The 15,339-nt window shown below is 37.3% G+C and overlaps 1 protein-coding gene across 1 annotated transcript in view; it reads right to left on the reverse strand.

Moving 5' to 3' along the window:
* The window catches only part of LOC122156277 (ovostatin-like), a 32,222-nt gene extending 19,735 nt beyond the window's left edge, over nucleotides 1-12,487 (reverse strand). Inside the window, 16 exon segments of the mRNA XM_042810916.1 lie at nucleotides 503-652; nucleotides 2,242-2,387; nucleotides 2,892-2,949; nucleotides 3,459-3,686; nucleotides 4,101-4,259; nucleotides 6,020-6,129; nucleotides 6,342-6,456; nucleotides 7,484-7,595; nucleotides 8,162-8,246; nucleotides 8,784-8,952; nucleotides 9,912-9,932; nucleotides 10,272-10,324; nucleotides 11,162-11,318; nucleotides 11,684-11,867; nucleotides 12,368-12,460; nucleotides 12,462-12,487. Of these exon segments, the coding sequence (XP_042666850.1) occupies nucleotides 503-652; nucleotides 2,242-2,387; nucleotides 2,892-2,949; nucleotides 3,459-3,686; nucleotides 4,101-4,259; nucleotides 6,020-6,129; nucleotides 6,342-6,456; nucleotides 7,484-7,595; nucleotides 8,162-8,246; nucleotides 8,784-8,952; nucleotides 9,912-9,932; nucleotides 10,272-10,324; nucleotides 11,162-11,318; nucleotides 11,684-11,867; nucleotides 12,368-12,460; nucleotides 12,462-12,487 (1,866 nt within the window).
* Between the last annotated feature and the right edge of the window lie 2,852 nt (nucleotides 12,488-15,339).

Genomic DNA, 15,339 nt, shown 5'->3' on the forward strand with positions numbered 1-15,339 from the left:
CCTGTTTGAGAAATGTGTTGGACTGGATAAACTTCACAGAGGCCCCTTCCAAATGTGGATATTCTATGTGAGGTTCTGTGATTCTTACAGAGCATAAGGATCATGGGACTGCTATCTGCAAAGTAAGCTGAGGCTTCCACCTTCAATTTGGAATTTTACTCTTTCTCAAGTCTTTTCTTGTCCTGCATCTTTCAGAGGGTACAGTATCCAGGATAAAGCTGTCTCTGTGTGGCGTGCTTATTGACTTGTGATCGTCTCCTGAAGCTTCCCAAATGACTATGCAAGTCCAAGAGTCACTGCTTAAATCAAATCCTAGGTCCTTTACAGGACATCTGACTGCTAAGAAATGAAGTCTGCGTATTATGTACATATTATTATGACCAGCACATGTAAATACTGGGGGATGTCCAATACATGCTAACAATCTCTAGTGAAGAAACTGTAATAGAGAATAAAACAATGTTGCAAGGAAGGAGAAAATGTACTTGTTTGGGTAACTTACTGTTTCTGCAGACAACTCTGTCTCAGTCTTCAGAAGCAGCATGCTTTTATCCACTGCCCTCACAGCACAGAAAGAATTAGCAGCAGCTTCAATCTCTAAACTGACATTGGAAGTGGTGAGCATCTGCTTTTCAGAGAATTGCAACTGGACCTGAAATTTATCAAACACATGTTGGTGTGACAAATCCTTACTGCTTAAGGCTTCTCTGGATGTTGAGAAGAATAATGTAAGGTTCTTCTGTTGAAGCACCGTGGGTCTTACTAGAGGGTGTTGGTCTCCACTGCCTCTGTTAACCAAGCCTCAACTATAATGGAGGCTTAAGCAATAAGCACACTTAGATTCTTACGTTGTGGTAACTTAAATGAGGCCTACCTGAAGTTATTTAAAATAAAATGTGATTCTGCTGCTGCTTATGTCAAACAAAATCTTATTATAACTCTTGACTGCATGTGATAAGAACTACAATGAGCAAATCATATTTTTACTACAGGTTTGTACTGCCTTAAAAATTACAGTGCAAATAATTCTGTTTTGAATTTTTTCAAAGCAAAAAAAAGAACTCGATACTTGTGTTAGATAAGAGGGAAAAAGTAGTAGTTGGAGATCACAAGAGATAAATGAAAACTTTTGCTTAGACCCACTTGTTTTATCTTCTTGATCGTTTGTTTCATGTTTGAATATCTTTTAGCTTTCAAGAACAAAAGATAAGAAAAACCTTAAAATTGAAATCTCAATTCAAAATTACAAATCAGTGTCCAGGTTTTTCTAAAAGGAGGGAAAAAAAAAAACCAAAAAAACAAAAAAACAACTTTTTCTCCTGTATGTATGAGGGCTGTCCTGAAAGTAATGTCTCTTATTTTATTATGTTGACTCGCAACCTCAGAAGCAGATGTAGGTGGTATGGCAGTAGAGGCTGAATGTTCCCACCAGTCTTTTGTTACATTTTGTTGTCATGTGACAGATGGCAGTGGAGTGGCTGTCCAACAAAGTGACATTTGATGTGCAAGTGCATATGAAGCAATTGTGAATCATTGAATTCCTCCAGGTGAAATAATTGCACCCACTGACATTCATCAATACTTACTTGAATGTTTATGGAGACTGAAGATTGGTTGTTAGCACAGTGAAGCAGTGGGTGGTGCATTTCAGCAGTAGCTGAAATGGCATGAAAGACAAACCATGTTCCAGATGACTGTGCATATTTTAATGAGTGTGGCGTGCAGAATTTTGTTCTTTGCCGGTGAAAATGCATAACTAGTGGTGGTGACTATATTTTGTAGCTGAGAATATTATTGTTATGTCAGACCATGTTATTGTGCTCTTTGAATCTGTCGTAGTTTCCATAGAGATAAATAGGAGACATTACTTTTGGAGCAACCTGTGCATTTAATTGTGGTAAGCATAAACTGCACTTTTATTCATCAGAAAAAATGTAAAAAATTAGATTACACTGTAAAGTGGAGTAAGACTAAAACACATTTTTATGGTTAAAAAACAGGCACTCCAAACTATATAGGACACTAGTATAGTTTTAGAGAAGCTGGTAGAATTTGAGAGTAGTGTGTTTTCAGAAAAGTAGATTTTAATTTTAGAGGATTTACCTTTTGGCAATGAGGATAGGTGGAGGTAAAGAAAAGATACAAGGCCAAAGAGAAAAAAAGAAGAATGAAGAAGAAATAAATGTGTGCACAAATGATTTGTATTTATTTGGCAACAGCCAAATTCTTAGCACTTCTCACCTTGTTTTTGAAGCACTTCTCGATTGGAAGTCGGACACTGTCTGCTACCAGCTCCTTGGCAGGGTGTAACATGTATACAAGCAACCGAAGGGCTGGAGCCATTTTCTCACTGACCACAAGTGGAATCATGAAAGTGCCGTTTTGATCTGTTATTTGAGAAGAAGAGACTAATACAGAGACAAACATGAAGGTCTGCTCTTGTAGCTACCATATAGACAGACATGCATCTGTACCAGTCCATGGAACAATCTGCAGTTGGACTATAAACTGAAAAATCCTGGAGTAACGGACACTGGCCAGGAGGTGACATGTCAGAGTTTAGATCCAGATGCCTTCAGATTTACTTTGAGTTTGAACACGTGGCCAGACAGCCCCCCAGACCAGACACTGCATTCCCTCCCTAATCCTTCTGGAAGATCTTTACGTGACACTGCATCTTGACTCACCTGACACTGGTTTCTGAACTACACCTGATTTTATTTTGCTCTTAGTGGTAGTGATAGAATCATGCACACATGCATTGGTGAAAAAGAATACAGCCATTCCATAGCTGCTGTGCACATCCAAGAAATGTTGTCTTGGTCCCCAGTTCTCCAGTTTACCCATTTATTTCTTAAATGCAGAAACGTGATGATGACAATTTAACTTACCAGCCTGGATATTAACTTTAATTTCCCCTGTGAGGACAATCTTGCCTTTTGCCATGCCCTGTAAAGAAAATAGCAATACATTTATGGATTATTAAAGGTTGGAAGAAGAAAGTGACAATCAAATTCAACATGCATCAACATGACAATTGATACGTGCACATTGGCATGGCTTCAAATGTTTAAATATCAGCCATAAGGCATGCTAGATGCTGCCACTACTGCTGCCACTGGCCAGAAAGCAGAAGAAAAAATGATGGAAGGGAGTAGGGCAAGGAAAAAGAGTTTATTGGACAGAAGGGAAATGAACCATGGCCTAAGACAGTATAAAAATGGTTAAAGGTGGCTACTTGCTATAACATTAAGTAACCTGGCCAGATATCTAGATTATTTTGCCCGATTAAGTAGTTTTTCTAAGTCAGCTTGGTACTGTTTCTGATCTTAGGTTACTGGTCATTGAAGTGGCTTCCAGAAACCAAAAGAGCTCACTACCATAACTGCTGTAGGTGGACTGCCAGATAAATTCCTGGTAAAGCCCTTTCAGTGGAACTGCAATAAACCTATACTCACCACATAGTAGAAGTTCACGATACTGGTTTTCTCATATCCTTCTGTGTTCAAGATATAGTACACAGTGATCATCCTCTTCTGCCCACAGCTCATGTCTTTCCACAGTGGATCAATCCTCACAAAACTGCTAGTCCAGGAGTACAAACGCTGGACAGAGAGAGATGCATCTGGGTAGGAAGGCTCTATCCAGCCTTCAGAATGGCACTGGTCACTGGTTTTGTATATTGCCTGATTAGGAGAGGTAGAAGGGAAGAAAAGGAAAACAAACATAGCTCACTAGGGAAATCATTGTCACGTACATCAGAAAGATTATTTCACAGAATCCACAAATCTAAGAATCACATGTAAACCCAAACAGGTAAGGAAGAAGTAGCACAATGATCTTGCAGCCTTGCAGCAAGACATTGCATTGCAACAACTCAGGTACTTTCCTCACTTCTTTTATGGCTTTTTTTTTTTTTTTTGAGAACTCTAGAACATGAAGTAAGACAAATCACATTTTATTACCAGAATTCAAACCTCATCCCATCTTTTGGAGTTCAGTTTAAGATCAGTTTTCTCTGTCTCCGTTTCCATCTCCCTCTCCCTCTCTGCCATCCTATCCCTCTCCTTCCCTCCCCTCCCATCTTGTTCTGTACTCACTTTCAGACTAAGCTCAGGATCAAACATTTTGGATGTGTCAATGCTAAACGAAGCAATACCATTAACATCAGTGGTGAAGTTGTTTGTATTCTTGTTATTAACAAATAGCTGGATAACTTTATTGGAAATAGGAGAGTTGTCTTTGTCTACCAGCTTGATCTATAAGAGAAGAAAATGACAAATATGTTTATATTGTTATATATCTGTGAATAGATATGCATAACATACAGCCATTCATTCTCCACAGAACAGAATAGCTTTTTCTCCTCCCTTCCAATTAATACTTTAGAAAAATTTTTATCTTCACTGTCTGGCTGCTAGGCTGCTACCTAATGCATGCAAAAGGAGCTTCCTCAGTAGCTGTTGCATCACTGAATGAGAAGCAACAATTTCTTAAGTCTCATCTCTTTAAACATCACTCCTTCCTGACTATACATTTCCAGTTTAAATATACAATTACTTTTCTCTGTTTTTTCCTTTCTTAGTCTCTGATGCTGTTACTTTCCAAGTCTGAAGACTTTTTCTTCATATCTTTGATCTGAACATTTTTCTCATTTTTTCTCCACTATCTGTTCTATTTATTAAACAAAGAAATTATTAAACATATTAAACAAAGTATTAAACAAAGAAATAAGAGATGTCAGAAACAATTCAATAAATTTTAGGTTGCTTGAAATGAGCATTCATTTGTATTAAAAGCAAACAAGCAACAACAACAACAAAAAAGAGCAGAAGGAGTAACGATTTATTAAATACACTGACTACCCTTACTGTCTAGATATGGAGCGAAATTACCTCTGAAGTATACATGCAAATAGCAAACTAAAAGTCATTTAGATAAATGTTGACTTCAGTGAACTGATGCAACAAAAGTGAAGGCATATAACATAGAAAAAAAGATATTTCATAGTGCCGGGGGAGAATTGCAAATGGCATGAGATGAAACAAGTACAGGATCAGGAAGGGATGCATTTTGAGAAAGTTTTTTTATGGCAGCTGCATTGATCTTAAGTTCTACGTTTTTTGTTTCTTTTTTTTTTTTCTTCCACAGAAGCAAAGAAAATGCCAAATGATTGTAATTGAAAAGAATTTTGTCTCTGAGATGGAGGCATCCCAGCCTCCTACCATATGTCTTTCTACATTCAACATTTAGCATGTGGGGAAGTGTGTGTATTTCATGAATTGATTGTGACAAATCGCACCAGGGAGCGTGTTGAGCCACTCTCCTCTGGTAAGTAATTGTAAGGGAGATGCACAGCACTCTGAAGAATGGGGTGGGAGTGGAGAACAAATGAGAAAGTCATATGAACATCTACCAGAGGAGAAAAATTCCTTAAAGAACAATCACTTCCTTCCTTTCAGTGCCACTGATAAAATGACCCCTAAGCCTTTCCTCATTGAAAACAAAAAATCTGAACTGGATGTAAGTGGAAGAAAGATAGATTTATATCTACCCTTTCAATCACTGAGAGTGATGTGGGATTTGCCATTAAACATAAAATAATGAAAAGGCTTTTAGAAGCAGAAACTGTTATTAATTCCTTTCTTTTTTTTCTTAAGTGAAATTTCTTTCACTCTGTCTTCCACCATATCCCAGTATTTTTACTTCTTTTTTTTTTCTCCATTTTTATTTGTCGCTTCTGAAGAGAGAAGCAGTGATTTACATCAAGTTGAAAATACAAGCTAGAAATATGCTGATTAATGGATTGTTTTGACCCAAAGTATTTCTGGCAGACACAAACCCAGACAATCTTATACTCATCTGTATTCAGAAGTACTGATAGGGCATTGTATATGTAAAGAAAGAAGCCTATGGAGAAAACAGTTCCCCAAAATAATTTCCCAATCTTTCCCATCACTGTTATCTTGTTATTTACTCTCAGTCATCTTCAGTACAATCTCTTCATGCTCTCATTTACCTGTCCAAAATAAGGAATTCCTCTTCTGTAGTGATGATCCACATTCTCAAACTGTAAACTGCTCATCACTTGAGTTATGGAAATAGACTGAGTAGCTGTAAGTTGCAGACCTGTAAGACATGCCCAGAGTCAAAGAAAAATACACTTTGTCTTGCATCTTGTATCTTCATCAGACTAACATTTGTATGGAAATATGCTTATAAAAATGGACATTCTTCTTCAAAAATATATCTTTGTGCTCAGAAAACAAGAGTTGATTACTCCTTCCTTTCTTTTTTGATCATACCACTATTGTTGTTACTGATTGTGCAGAAGGGATTACCTGTTCCTTTCTCTGTGACAGTGGCTTTCACATCAAGATTCCTCTTGTAACCAATGCGATTTAGTTCAAAAACCTTGGAGCTGAGAACTTGGGAGAGGCAGCCATCTGTATCCAGCTGGAAAGTGAAGAAAACTAATCCTGTTACAAGAATCACAGCTTACAAAAGATATTGGTAATATACAAGACCTTTATTTACTGATGTCTTTAACCATTACTGAGGTCTTGTGCAGATGCTTCTTGTGACATTGCCTTACACCTATGATCCAGGACAGCATGCTGCATTCATAAGTCCATCAAACTCCCATTTTTTCTGTCTTATGAAGTGTCCAGCATTGCCTGGAAACAGTGGGAGATGAATGACACTCCCATCAGTTTTGACAGGAGAGGAGACCAAGAAACTCTTGCAAATAGTTGTTCTATCTTACTCTCCCTGTCAGGCAGCTCTTGACTCTGGGGAGTCTGGGAGAATACTGATGCATCCAGAATCAATCGTGAGCACATTGCATGTTCTCTTTTCTTTCCATTACTTTTTAATTTCTTAGTACACTGTCTTAGAAACACAGTGTTGCGTAGTATTGAATGAACACAGATCATCTCTGCTTACAATGATATTTAATCAGTGAGACAAATGAAAGTAAAGTTCTTGGGTCTGTATACTTCCCACATCCACAGATCACTTATTCTACCTGATAAATGACAGGCCTTCCACAGCAGAGTGAAAATGGGCAAAAATTGTTTACTGAATTTTATCAGTTCTCTGCTGTCAAGAGGAAAATTTTCCAAAGCTTTTGAAAAGAAAGCTCTCATTACTTTCAAAATTATTATACAGGACAGGATCATTATGCACATTTCAGGTGGGAAACTGAGAAAGAACATGTCTGTACTTCATCAGGCCTAAAACCAAGAAGATAATTAAATGCTCTGAGTTCCTGGAAGTAAATAGATGAATAGAGTAAAGTAAAGCAACAAAGAAAAGAAAAGAAAAAAGAAAGAAAAGTTTTTCTTTAAAACTTTTTTAAAGAAAAAAAGTTTTTTTTTAAAAACTTTTTTTTAAAGAAAAAAAAAAGTGCAGCCAGCAAAGGAAGAGATGCAGTAGCACTGAGGAGAGAGCAAGCATAAAGAACAATAATTATGCATCATACATCTTTGGTAAATGATTGACAAACTGGGCTTTTCTTGCACCTCCCATATGAATCAAAATCCCTGCACACACTGAGCTGGACTTTCCCCTCAACAGGCTGGCCGTAGGTGTACCTGGGAGAAGAAGAAATGGATCTATGAGACGATGCTTGAAAAACTGACTTAAATTAACGTGTTCAGGAATAGACCCAGGATGACCAGTGACCTGGCAAGCCAGGGACTGGAGTAATTTCACAGGCATTTTCCTAATTCTCCTTCCAGAAGGGTAATACAAATGTGAAGTTGAAAAACTGGTAAGTTTTACTTCACTCACAAACCAAAGCTATGCCGTAAATGTCAAAATAAATACATCTATAAGATTGGTGGTCAAAAATTACTACTAAATTATGACTGTTTTCTCCACTGTTTATCTTAGAGTGAAGTCCTAGACTTATTGAGATCAAAATGAAGCTTCTCGTAACTGCAAGTGGTTCGAGACTTCAGCCTTCTATAATAAATTATGAGATCTTGTGCCTGGGTCATGGCAATCCCCACTATCATTACAAGCTGGGGGATGAAAGAATGGAGAACAACACTGCTGAAAAGGACTTAGGAGTATGGGTGAATGGCAAGCTGGACATGAGCCAGCAGTGCACGCTCACAGCCTAGGAAGCCAACCATATCCTGCACTTGGTACTTACACTGCGCAGATTTTCACTGTCAATTCTGAATCCATGACTGTAAGACTTTCTGGTGCAGTGAATGTAACATCAAATTTTGGCAACACTACAACAAACAACAATAAACCAACATTGGCATTATTGTCAACTTGCAGGTTGAGATAAAATAGAGAATGAGGTTATATCATTAGTCAGAGATGGAATACCAGCTCAAAACTGGGGTGTCAAGATGCCTCAGAAGCGATATGACACGTGAAGACTAATGCAGCTGTTTTTTGAAAGCTGTGAAGAAAAGTCAAAACTTATGAATGATGAATTCTGTGATGTCTAGAAGCACTGCCCAGCTTTGGCCAGGAAAGCTGGTGGACCAGGCTGCAAGAAGGTTACATAGTCACAGTGGATTTTTCCATCAGTTCATTGATCTGTTATGCAGATTCTTTTCCCAGCTGAATCTGTGCAAAATGGTTAATCTTTTTTCTCTGTCTTTTTTCTTCTTTTTCTCTCCAGTTTTTAATGACAGCTATATGGTGTTATATTTGCTAGAGAGCTGTTTAAAGTGTTACCAATCAAAAGGATTACTTGATGAAGATTTATCTCTATTCATGTTTTCTACTCTGATTTAAAACCAGAAGGTAGCATTTACCGTATTCCTCCACAAGGAATGAGTGATTTGTTTTCTCTCCTGATTTCTTTGTTACAATAATTTTGTAGTTTCCTAGTATAGGCTCTTCAGCTAGTGGGAATTCAATCTGGACAATGTTAATCTCTGATGTCACATTTTGCCACTGAAAGATCCTGTTGCTTTGTGGATCCTAAGGGGAAAAAATATAAATCCACAGTTTGTTTGCACTTGAAATCTTCTGCAATTAGCTAACAAAACCAGAAAAAATGAAGCAAATGGACCAAGCTGCTTTTACTAACTGAGGAATTTATTTAATGCAAATACCTTGTACTTATTATTAATGTTGCTAGATTCTCATCTATGGATTTCAGATTAAACTATCCTTTGTTGTGTTTATTAGCTTCAATGATCAGAAAAAGTTACACTATACTTTTCTTCTCCACTCTTAAGCATATATTTTCTGGCTTCATGTTGAAGGAGAGAAAATCCATCCTTTATGCTTCCCCTGCAGCCTAGCTTTTTTTTTCAGATGCCAGTGAGGTGTCATTTTCCTCAAGTGTATTTTATGCTAGTCTGGTTAAAGAACACTCATTCACAGCATTTCCTTGAACTCTTTAAACTAGGGACTGAAACAAACAAACAAACAAACAAAAACAACCTGTGAAGATCCAAATATTTATGATTCAATGTAGACAAAAGGATTAGGTATTACAAAATCTTTCAGGAATATTGTCTAGCTGTGGGCTATGCTTGCTATTTAGAAACCACTGCAAAAAGCCATGGCAGCACCACTATAGCTACTAATTTTATCCACTGCCTATATTTGTTCATAGTTTTCAGGAGGTTTGAGTTATGGAATTATTTACTTCCAAACAAGTTGAACAAACTGATGGGAGTCGAGTAGGATCAAAGTCAGGCACAAGAACAGTTTGACTTTTAAGACTGCTGAGATGAAAGTAGATATGTTTTCTGTGTTAGTAAAGTTTGCTTGAAAGTATCCTGGAAATTTACAGTTTCTGTTAATTTCTGCCAGTGTACTTAGGAGTAAGATTTGACTGTGTATAAACTTGTGCACACCAATGTAAGCATATGTGCTCTAGATTTTATCTTTATAAGCATGATATATAACAAAGAGAAAAAATCTCTTACCTGAATTGCAATCAAAGGGTACTGAAAGGAAAAAAGTGGGAGAAGAGATTAGAAATCTGAACAAACACAATTTATTATCCCCCCCAAGACTGTGAGAAATACCTAACTAATAATAATAACAGTGATAGTCATCTCTTATTACAATCAGCTTACGTAGTAGCTCAACTTCAATCAGATTACATAAAGAAAACTGATGAAATGAAGATGCTGGGGCAGATTCCAATCATACTGGATTTAGTGCTATCCAGGAGCATTGAGTACGTAGAATTAGTAATGCCTCTGGTAAGATAAACATTCACAGTACATATTTTCCCTTATATTTCTCCATTTAAATACAGAGGGGTATTTCAGATCACCTACCATCTCTTGAACAGGTTTAAAATTGAAATCCAGAGCAACGACACGAAACATCACTGGAAAGACAAAGAACAAGGCATTAGAATTAACCAGTTTATTTAGCTGAGCATGAGTTTCTGCACTCATTATCACTTCTAGTTTCATCAGTTCTTCTGACAACCCAACTTGCACAGGATGTAGATAATAAAATGCATCTGGAGGCAAAAGAATCCTACTTTGTAGAGACTTTGCAGAATGCACTTCTGCCAGCATTGTATTCTCATAATTTCACATGAAAATTCGCTTAACCTCAGAGAAAAGGAATGGCTGCACTGCTATGCAGATCACACACTCTCAAGTAAGAAGCATAATTAATTTAGTGTCTGTCTGCATTAAGTAGACAAATTTATTTCTCTCTAGTATACCACCTCAAAGTGAAGTTTGTTGCTTTGCATATTTGACAGCCTCAAATATGCTGGTGGCTAGATAAACTGGCATTGTTTTGCTAATGCAGTCTAATTCTTGTTAGTGCACTTTGTTCTCATCTCTTCTACAGGATTTCAGATTTTTTTACTTTACTAGAGAAAACTGAAAGGAAAATGATGAATTACTTCATAATGAAAAACAAAAACATGCCTCAAAAATATCCTTAAAAAGCATTATGTTTTCAGCATTTAATGTAATCTATTTTCCCACCTCCCAGCCAAATAATTTGAGAAATAACCAGGCTATGTTTGTGGGACACCTTTGTGGCACCAATTTCTTTCCTTCATGCTGTTTATTAAGGTAATACTCATCCATAATTAAAATATAGCTGATCCAGTCTATTATGCTATTTGGCTGACCTCTGGAAAGAAATAGTCTGTCAGTGTTTTCTACAATGTTCTTGTGCTATGAACTAAATAAATATTCACCACTCTGTCCTGGTTTGTAGATGGGTTTGTCTGTCTGCACAAAGACAAAGCTCTCCATGTTCCAAATCATCACTGACCGCCTCTCTTTCAGGTCAAAAGTTGTGCCCTTGGCTGTGAAGGAAATGAAAGCCAATGGGACAGAAATGACAGGAGGAATCTGAGGAAACAGAAAAAGTGGAGGATGTTAGTCTTGAAGTCAATTTCCCCAGACTTTGTGGAACACTTCTATCTATGGGCTGAACAGCTAAAAAGAGAAATCTAACTCACTCCCATCACTTGATACATCTTTCTTGAATCTTTCTCTTTTCTTCTGTCAATTAAAAATCTCTCTGTTTTTGTCACCACATCTCTCCTCTACTTCCTTTTTAATTCAGTGTGTTTTTTTCCTTCCAGTGCTTGTTTCTCTTTGCTAATTCTTGTTCTATCTTTCTTGCCCTTCCTTATATTTCCTGTAGACTTCTTACATTAGCTATTACAACAACTTCGACTTTTCCATTGGGACTTGAATTCAAATTAATTTACCGTGAAGTTCAAGCACTGTAGACCACTGTTTGCCGTTGTGTTTTTCTCAAAAATAGTGCTGTTAATGGTACCATACTCCAGGATGACTCTGACAGATACTGTTTGATTGAGGTTGAAGAACTGCAGGCAAACCTGACTTGGAAAGTCACTTTGGAGAACAGCAGGCACCATTAGGACATATTGCCTGCAAGATACAAACACCACAGTAATCAATCTTGTTGTGGAGAGTGGAGCCTCAACAGGAAGAAACAAAATATTTGTATTGTTCAACACTCATTACTTTGTTTGGAATAAATATTGGACATTCTTCCCAACGCCCGTCACTCCTCCTTTTCAGCATCCAACAGTCCCAGCCCTGGGTTCCCCATACAACTCTACCAGCGCCCATCACTCTTACCCTTCAGCTTATTACTACAATTATATTGCTACTACTACTGCTACTGTCCTTCCTGAGCACAAACATCCGTTTCTATGAAAGTTCTGCAATAGGCAAATGGTCCACTTGGTATTAAATGAGAGCTATTCACTTGTCATTCACATTCCAGTTTAACTTAATTGTCCAAATATGAAAGATGAGGTTTCACAGTATTTAATATTTAGAGTAGAAGTAATGGCATCAACTAGACTTGTCTTCAAAAACTTACTAGTTCTTAGTACTACTACTAATAATACAGTAGTTCTTACGGCTCAGGTTCCTTTCCAGCTGTTGCATGCAGGAGAAGAATAGCCAGAAGAAACTTCAACCACATTTTTCTTACTGTTAGACAGAAGAAAGAGAATTTATCTTCCGAGGAAACAATGCATTGCCTATTAGTTTAACAGCTTTGCAGCATTCCTCACTGAGAGCTCCAGAGGAAAGGAGTTGGCCCTTCAACTCCTCCCTGACTCTTTCTTTAAATGCTAGTGCATTTATAATTGCAGCAAGGGGTGGAGATCCTTGTCTGTCCTTCCTTGAAGAACCTCCCCTAACTCCACTGCAACCTAAACCAGTTCACTGTCTTCAGATGGCAAGATTTTACAGTGGTTCTTTGAATGTTCTTAGCAGTCATATTTTCCTGGTGAGGGGCTTCTGCTCTTATGATGATATTTGGAACAGAAAAGCATAAAGGGACCTAAAACAGAAGTGATCTGTCAAATTACATTAATATTTTGAGAGTTCACCTCATTGTTCTTGTTAATTTACCTCCTGGGTTCACAGTCTGAGTGAAATAAACTGACTTCCTATACTTTGACACCTAATTCTGATTAAATAATGTAGTGGTTTCTCTTTTCACTTCCTTTGTACATATTTAGAATATTGAAGAGATTTAGAATATTTAGAATATTGAAGATGCCATTAAGCACTTTGCAGTGTTGTTTATTTCAGCTTGAAAATAGCCAGCTGATGAATCCATCCGCAAATATTTTAGTTCCACAGGGTTCTAGTTTATACTTGCACAGTGTCAAGATTTGCTCTCTCTCCTCCTCCATCCAAAAGACAGTAAGTTGAGCACATAGCCAAAAGGAACTAAAGAATAAATTCCTCTTTTTTTTCTTCACTTTTGTGTGGGTATTTTTGCTTTTCTTAATAATCTGTCTATCTCAACCAAGTCTTTTCACCTTCCTTCTGTTCATTTCTTCCAATGTCCAGGGGAAGCATGTGAGCAAAAGGCAGAGAGGATTCCAGAAGTGCCAAACTTCATTGCATGTTAGCAGCATGGTTAATTTTATAGACCTGAAGCCAGGTCTATATATCAAAGGCAGAGCATCTTCATAGAAGCATAATTTTCTCCTGAAAAAAAAGGTGCAACTAACTCTTCTTGTTTACTGCTGGAGTATGATGCAGGGAATGGTAACATATGCCACCCTGACAACTATGAAAATGTCTTCCTTCATGCCTGTAAATTTTTAAAGAAGTATCAAATCATATGAAAATGAAACAGGGCAGAGTAGCCAGTTGTCAGCCAGATTTCCTTATCACATTTGTGGTTGCTTAGACCACAGACAACACAGTGACGTTCTGCTATGAAAGTCCAGCTCCCTGTCATTTTTATTGAAGAGGATCTCAACCATTCTTAACAGTTCATAGAATCATAAAACTACAGAGTGGTTTGGGCTGGAAAGGACCTTAAAAACCTTCCAGTTCCATCCTCTCTGCCTCTTTTCCCACTTTTCACTGTATCAGATTGCCCAGGCCCCCATCCAACCTGGCCTTGAACATCTCCAGGAATGGGGCATCAACAGCTTCTCTGGGCAACTTGTACTAGTGTCTCACTACTCTCAGAGTGAAAAATTTCATCCTAACATCCAACGTAAATTTTCCCACTCTTAGTTTAAAACCATTCCTACTTGTCCTGTCACTATCAGATGCAAAGAGTTCAGGAGCTTCACTAAGAATCAAGCTTCTGAACAGTTTTCTCCACCACATGATACCCACACCACGATCTGTCAAGAATAGAAATTCGCTGACAAAGGCTTCATGTTGACATTTTAAAATAAGTAGCTAACAAATATTGTGTATTCTTACTCTTTCTGACTTTCTCAGGTAATGATGTATTGCAACATAATGAAATACTCACCCCAAACAGGCCTATTCTGTTACTATTTGTTACTCATTCCAGTCCAGGTGTTTATGCAGAGAGAAGTTTCCAGAAACTAATTTTAAGTTTAAATAAAGTGCCAAATGAGTTAGGTGATGTTCAAATATTGTATAGATGGGCAGGGTAGCTGTGAAAGTTGTAACTTTCTGTTACAGTGAACTTTTTTTGGCACACATATAGGTTGGATTCACTATGCTAGTTTAAACTCTCTGCTAACCATAACAGAAAAGGGAAATCTAGTTATGAAATTATCCAGAAAACAGTATTACGGACTTACATGCTCATAGTCAAGTACCTTGAATGAGAAAATGCTAGCTATTAAACTTCATCACAATAAAGAAAGCAAAAGGCCAACTCATCATCTTGGTTATAAGCACTAACATAAATCAAACAACATTCCACTTGATACAACAAAAGGATAATTTTCAAGATAAATATATACAAAATCATTGTTGTCACACTTTTTTCTTTTTCTCTTTTTTTAACTATACCTATTTGTTCTTCAAACCCTATCCATTCTGTTTGACTCACCTGTACACATGCAAGTTGCATTATTTGAGGTGCTGGATATTTTTTATCACTAAAAAGTTATCTTTGCTAATAAAAACTGCCTTAATATTGTATACTATAGTGATACTACTCAACTCTGGTAATAATACTCAGCTATTCAGAGCACTGGCACATGATTCCCAGGGCAGTTGTGTGGAGAATTTCAAAAGTCACCTCGACCTGGTCTTGGGCAGCCTGCTCTGCTTGTCCCTGCTTGTGCACGGGGCTTGGATTAAATGCCTTCCAGAAGTCTCTTTCAACATCAACCATTCTGTGATTCTATGAACTGTAAAATTCTTTTCATGGAGGTTTGGTCACAATGACTTCTGTGTCAAGGAATGATCTGACCTCAATTTTCATTCATTATTATTACTGTAAAGAGTCCTATTTTTTTTTTTTTTCCTGTGAGAGTAACAATTCGGCTTTAGAAAAATCCAGTAGTCTCTGGAGCTCTGTGTTGTTGTTGGGTCTTTATTGTTGTTATTGTTGTTATCGTTCTCTTCTCTTTTTCTTCCTTTCTTCTTTTCT

Source organism: Centrocercus urophasianus, unplaced genomic scaffold, assembly GCF_019232065.1.
Source record: "Centrocercus urophasianus isolate 14NV4802_14NV808 unplaced genomic scaffold, USGS_Curo_1.0 seq_12, whole genome shotgun sequence".
NCBI classification, from domain to species: Eukaryota; Metazoa; Chordata; class Aves; order Galliformes; family Phasianidae; genus Centrocercus; species Centrocercus urophasianus.